The sequence below is a fragment of the Papaver somniferum genome, chromosome 1 (assembly GCF_003573695.1).
Source record: "Papaver somniferum cultivar HN1 chromosome 1, ASM357369v1, whole genome shotgun sequence".
Lineage (NCBI taxonomy): Eukaryota > Viridiplantae > Streptophyta > Magnoliopsida > Ranunculales > Papaveraceae > Papaver > Papaver somniferum.
The window spans coordinates 231,528,338-231,534,742 of NC_039358.1; the positions used below are offsets into that span (position 1 = coordinate 231,528,338).

Consider the following 6,405-nt stretch of genomic DNA (forward strand, 5'->3'; position numbering starts at 1 on the left):
TCCCTAAAAAATCATTCTTTCAAAGGACTGAGTGCGCTCATGAGTCATGGCGTAACAAATGTTGGAAATTGGGCCTGGGACTGTAAAACTATGAATTTAGAGCACACCCCAGCACCCTCTAATTCCGTCAACCATTCCGTCAAGGCCATCAATTCACCGACGCATTTTGGAACAAGTTTGCATAATTTCCGTGTACAAAGTGGTTCCGTTTGCAATAAGGCAATAACATTTACCACGAAAGGAATTCGTGTGCTTAGATGCTTACAAGGAGATCCAGCTTTCGAACAGTTCAGTCTATTTTGTAGTCAAAAGGAGCAGTCCTGAGTCTCCAGACGTTCTCCCAAAGGACTTGACATCCAGAAACTTACCATAGCAAATTAATTGGGACTTGGGAGCATAAACTAATGAGACTAGTTAAATAGGATAGCAGACAGTTAGATTTAGACTTCAGAGCTAAATTTAGACTTCAAAGCTCTGAGATTGTGAGTCAATCTAAGAGGATACAGAGAAAAAAGCTGAAATATGCTTATATGAATACAGAGAAAAAAAGAATCAGTCTAAGAGGATCTTTTGTTAATAACTTGCAGATCCGCTTCATGCTTTAGTATATGGAAAGAAAACTTCCTGTCACAATGCTTATCCTTCCTCTCTAAAGGACTAGCATTGCAGAAAATAACCAAACTGTGATCAATTGTTTAATACAAAAATGTACAACTTTGATTACCTAAAGGTCATCCTACATCACATCAAGCATCCAAAAAGTCAGACTTCCTACAATCTTTAACGCGTATCTGAAATTTAAGGCAAAGATATAAACTCTTCTTCTCTAACTTGTCATAAGAACAAACCTTGTTTACTTTACAAATTTGCATTGTACAGGTACGCTGAATTCATGTGCATTCTTCCACTGAGCTAAGATCAAGCAAGCATGTTTGCTATTGGATGAAAACCACACAGACTAATCTTTCATCTTCTTTACATGTGAAACCTGCAGAGAGACATAAAAAATTTATAAGCAAGTGCATTTTACAAAAATTGATAAGGTCTAATTGGAAACACAAGCATCACAAGGACGTGCGAATTAGACTGGGCAGGACGATAAATTGTCCTAGTTATGTGCACGCGAATGCAACTCACATACATATCAATGGCACACAGAACATAATTCAATCTAGATTAGGCAAACAATAGATAAAAAGCATACTGTTTTTTGTGAACAGCTACAAATGATTTGAGAAGTGAACAGAGAAAATAGGTTTTTAATTTTCGTATTTAACTAAGATATAAATAACCGATTAAATAGAAGAAAAGAGTAACGTATCTGCCGATTAAATAGAAGACAAGAGTAATGAATCTGAAAAGTCATACTTGCACCAAACTGACTCATAATTAAACGTCATTTGCAAGTGAATTCAAAACTTCTTACTAACTTTGATGTGCACACAGAAAGAAAAATGCCTGATTTCTAACCAACAATGTACAACCTAAGAAGCTGTAATGGACAAAAAATACAATGGGGTTTGTTTTCTTTGCCTGATACTAGGTGTTCTTTTTATTCTTCTTTCTGAATAAAATCTTTCCACCAACCAACAATATACAACTTAGATGATTGTAAAACAATAATGTAATAAAGAAGAAAAAATAAAGGAATCCAACATAAATTCCAAGGGTGGGAACCAAATTAAGAACCATTTGCAATAAGTACAAAAACATAAGGTTTTAACCCAGACACATGAAAAGTAAACAGTGAGGAACCACATTACAAATGGGGATTTTAAACCAACTTCGCCAAAATCCTAAAATAATGTGAGATTGGTTTCTGGGGTGTGCCGGTGTGTGTGTGGTGGAATCTAACAAAAAAACTAAGGAAAATGGAAATAAAATCGCTAGAAACAACAACCGCAGACAGACAATATAAAGAACCTCAAGGACTAACTGCAATGACATTTAAGTTAGCTGAAATTCTAGGACAGATGAACTAAAAGTCTAATACGGCAAGTCCCAATAGAAGATATGTATGTCAAAAGTCGCATAGAGAGCGAGGTTCCTAAAACCAAATGCGAACGACCTTAAACAAATTAGAGAGGATCCATACTATTACCAATAAGTTACAAAAACAAGGATTTGGAAAAGAAATTTACCTTCTGCCGCTTGTTGTGACCTGCTGCATTCCCCAAAGAAGTACCCAAGTTATTAGGTGAAACGAAGGTCCCCAGAAAAGCGCATGAGTTGAACACTTCACAGTCATTGAACACAAGTTTTTCGAACCTTTTACGTTTGAGATCATACAAATAAGAGAAAGCGCTATTCGCCTGTACCAAAATCTCACCATTCTTGAAGGAATGCTTCAGATTCAAACACGCAAAGCATCTAAGGCCACTACTTGTTTTATCAATAGTGAACAGTTTTGTCCAACCAAAATCTTTCATCACCCAAACCTCACTAAAAGACCCCCTGTGATGATTACCAATAATGTGAAGACAACCTCCCAAAACACAAACATATATCCGGCCGATACACTTTTTGAAGTGTTGTGGTAGTGCATATCTTGTGAATGAGTCCACACCACTATCCAAAGAGGAAATCACTTTACCGATGTCTTCATCTGTCTCGGCATATTCTGATCTATCTTCCACCCAGTAAAAAATTCCTTCAAAAAGCACTAGATCATCATCAGCTAATTCATAAGGGATGTCTTGCCATATCTTCCATGAATCGAATATCAATGAATATACAATGATTTCAGTAGACATTCCTGGATACTTTGACATACATGCAAACTTATAATCATCTGTTTTCGAATCATAGCCGAACCCATACTTACAATAGGTATAATTGTCATATTCATATCTTGGATTCGTAACATCTGGTTCGGATGGCGATGGTAACTTCCTGTAATCTTTAATATACGGATTGCAAATCACAATTTCTCTCAGAGATGAAAGATAACAAACTAACCCATTGCAAGAATCTATAATGCGTCCCATTTTAAGTTCTGAAGGGCAATCAAATTGAGCAACAGAATTACTTAATCTCGAAGATGATGAATCGTAATCAACACAACAGATCTTTCTCTCGCGAGTATATGTATATATGATACCAGGTTCACCATATTTCAAAGAATGGTTAATTTGGAGTTTGACAAAACGAGGGTTTTTAATAAGATTGTTCCAAGATTTGGATACACACCTGAATCTTGAGAGAGATTTTGCTGGTAATCTTGTTAAAATGTCAAATATGATCTCTTCTGGAATAAAGATCGACATTGCAGATGATTCTTGTTCTGCTATTCTGGAATTATTAGGTCTTTTCATTCTGCTGTAAAACTTTGAAAAAAAATCCCCAATTTACTTTCGCTCTCTTACAACTCACTAGTCACAGACTCACTGCTCAGTAATAATGAAATCTTAAAAAGGTGTATTATTCACCGATCCGAATGAATAGCGTACGTTCTAGGGTGCAAACCGTTTGTGTTTGGTGATGCGATGCGATGGCCACGGTTCATTTGGGTAACTTTTGGCTAGCCCATTTGGCTAGCTGCTGAAATTTAATTCTAACCAAATAACTTAAAACTCCTATCTCAGATAGCCCACAAGCCGTACTGTTCTTCTCAAATATGTTCATTAATCGTAGCAAATATAGTAGAACTTCAATAAATTAATCCCGATAAATTAATTACTTCGCCAAAATAATAAAATTCTTTAGACGCAATTAGATATGTATAAGCTAAATTTTAATTCGATAAATTTAAAACTTCACTAAAATAATAATTTTCTTTGGAAATCCTTGGTAAATTATGTTGTCAATGAAATTATCGTTGGTAAATTACTTTCTCCACATAGTGGAATGTTACCGGACCGTTCTCCCCGTTTTTCCCTGCATCTAATTCCAAACATTCAGGCTAGCCATTACTCCTAATCCTACAAACATGCATAACATCATCTAGAAACTCTTCTCTTCTAAATATGCTTTCCTCTCCAACTCATCTTCCAAGGTGAATTACTTAAGATGCAAACAGCAATCATTTTTTATAGGCACGATTACTGTGGGATTTATAGGTAGCCCTTCCCCTTGTTTTGTACCGATTAATTACCTTCTATTATTTATGTTTTCTTCTATTGCACATAATTATGGTCCCTAACACTAACCCTAGGTTTTGTTGGTTTTTTGCTTTATTTTATTACATAGAACACAGGTCCCTAGATCTAGGCCTATGTATACTAACCTAAAATTTTATGCCATCCTCGTCTTCCTCTACGGGTGGAAACTTGAAAACCATGAGACCACTTCATAGTAGGGCTGCACATGGGCGGGTATGGACGGGTATAAGTTAAAACCAACCTCGCACCCTTAGGATGCGGGTTTTTTTTTTATAACCAACCCCGCACCCACAAACAGCGGGCGGGTGTTAATACCCGCCCGCTGCGGGTTGGGCGGGTATGGGTTTAAGTGGGTTTAACCCGCTTTATATTCAATAATCATTCACACACATCTGTTTTTTAAAATTTAAATAAACTACTTACTTAAGTTCTTGTATAACTTAAAAAAAACAAACCATAAACATAACATTGCTAAGCAAAAACAAGTTTAAACAGTACAAATAAAACAACAGAAGGTTGCAATCAGATCTCAGTCATGGTGCCAAAAGCATGACATTGCTAAGCTAAAACATGGTTTGAAAGCTAAAACAAGTTTAAAACCTAAACAATAAAAGTTTCCAGACTATCATATGATTCATATTCAAGTGACTCAAGTCTCTCATCCTAGCATCCTCAAGGATCAAGGACTTCCGACACGGTCTTCTTAAATAAATCTGCAACCAAATTGAAAATTATGTTAGCTTCTTTTAAGGTCTTTACTCTTTACTGACATATACATAAAATAGAAAACAAAGAAGAAGAATATTTTGAAGATTACCTTCCTCAATGCTAGAGGAATCATCTGGTACATACTCCATTAGAAAATCAAGATCGACAGGCTTTTGTAACCAACTCTGCGTACAGAGTAACGCCTCAACTGTCCTCGCATACAAAGAGCTTCTCCATTGGCTAAGAACACGCTTCCATGTACTAAATGCAGATTCAGACGCAACTGAAGAGACAGGTATAGCTAATATATCCTTCGCCATATGTGAGAGTATTTTATACTTGGTGCTATTTTCTTTCCACCAAGCCAATATATCAAAATCGGGATCATTGGAACACAATCATCCATCAAATACTTATCTAACTCTGAGTTTGCATCAATAACTGGGTTTTTTCTACGCTTTTTCTTCCTTGACTCAAGAATAGCCTCAATCGAATCATCTACCATAATATCAGGAGTTACATCCACACAGCAGCAACACTAGATGACCCTTCCTCCACTGTTGAAAACATACACTTATACTCTTCAAAGAGTCTCACAAGTTCTTCCTTTACCTTTTTCATAATACTTTCAACCCTGTATTCATCGCTCTCATACAAACACTGAGCACAAACTCTAACCCACCTTCTTTCTCTCTTGGATCAAGTATTCGGGCAAAAAATAATGCTGAATTCATATCTTCATACCTATCCCAGTACTTATTGTACTTGCCAATCATAAGAGTTGCCAAACTTGAAATATAAGGATCTGGATTTCTGGTATCTCTAAAAGCAATTAATTGTTCATGGATGATTGCTTTGCCATAAGAATATATGTGATGTAACCTTTGTTGAAGCAGAAAACTTAGCAGTACAGTCAAAGAATACCTTAAAACACTTCACAAGGCCTCTGGCATAATCCCAATCTTTGGCATAAGGAGCATGCTGCTTAGGCTTTTTCTTCTTTTTCTTTTTCAGTAATAGCTTCCTGCCTCTTGGATTAGCATTCACACTTTCACTGTCAGATTCAGAACTAGATGAAGAGTCAGAAGAAACTCTCCAAGGTCAGAATTATCAATATCAGAAAGTATATCTTGAATATTAGGTAAAGCAAACGATTCATCTTCAGGGAAAATATACTTCTTTTGGAAGTCTTTGTCATTCCTTGCTAACCTATTAAAAACTCTTTCGTACTTTTCAGCTGCCTCTAACATCAAATATGTGCTATTCCAACGGGTTTTAACATCTAAAATCAAACCTTTCTTGGAGTCAATCCTTTCTTTTGTACAATACTCTTTAAATGTAGCCAACCTAGTAGGAGAAGAAGTAACAAACTTCACAACTGACCTGATCCTCTTAATCGACGCGTTATATTTAAGTATTGCATCTCTTATAACCAGAGCAAGGACATGTGCAGCACATCTGACCTGATAAGAACAAAAACAAGATAAACTTAGAAATTGCATTGGTTGAATCAGAAATTAAATCGTCATTTGTAATAATAATAAATATAACTTTCTTACATGTAAGTACGCAGCTCTTTCAACTGCACCTGTCCAAC

General features: G+C 36.0%; 1 protein-coding gene across 1 annotated transcript; it reads right to left on the minus strand.

Annotated features, from left to right (window-relative positions):
* Window positions 1-594: 594 nt before the first annotated feature.
* Window positions 595-3,352, minus strand: LOC113338473 (F-box/kelch-repeat protein At3g23880-like). The gene is made up of 2 exons (XM_026583891.1): window positions 2,142-3,352; window positions 595-988 (listed from the first exon to the last, which is right to left on the minus strand). Exons 1-2 carry the CDS (start codon window positions 3,312-3,314, stop codon window positions 959-961), a joined length of 1,203 nt encoding a protein of 400 aa, XP_026439676.1. The 5' UTR covers window positions 3,315-3,352; the 3' UTR covers window positions 595-958.
* Between the last annotated feature and the right edge of the window lie 3,053 nt (window positions 3,353-6,405).

Excerpts from the sequence above, each read along its gene's own strand:
- LOC113338473 (XM_026583891.1), bottom strand. The coding sequence starts at position 3,314 with ATGAAAAGACCTAATAATTCCAGAATAGCAGAACAAGAATCATCTGCA. Across the intron at positions 989-2,141 it reads GTCACAACAAGCGGCAGAAG|GTTTCACATGTAAAGAAGAT; the intron begins GTAAATTTCTTT and ends GTCTCTCTGCAG.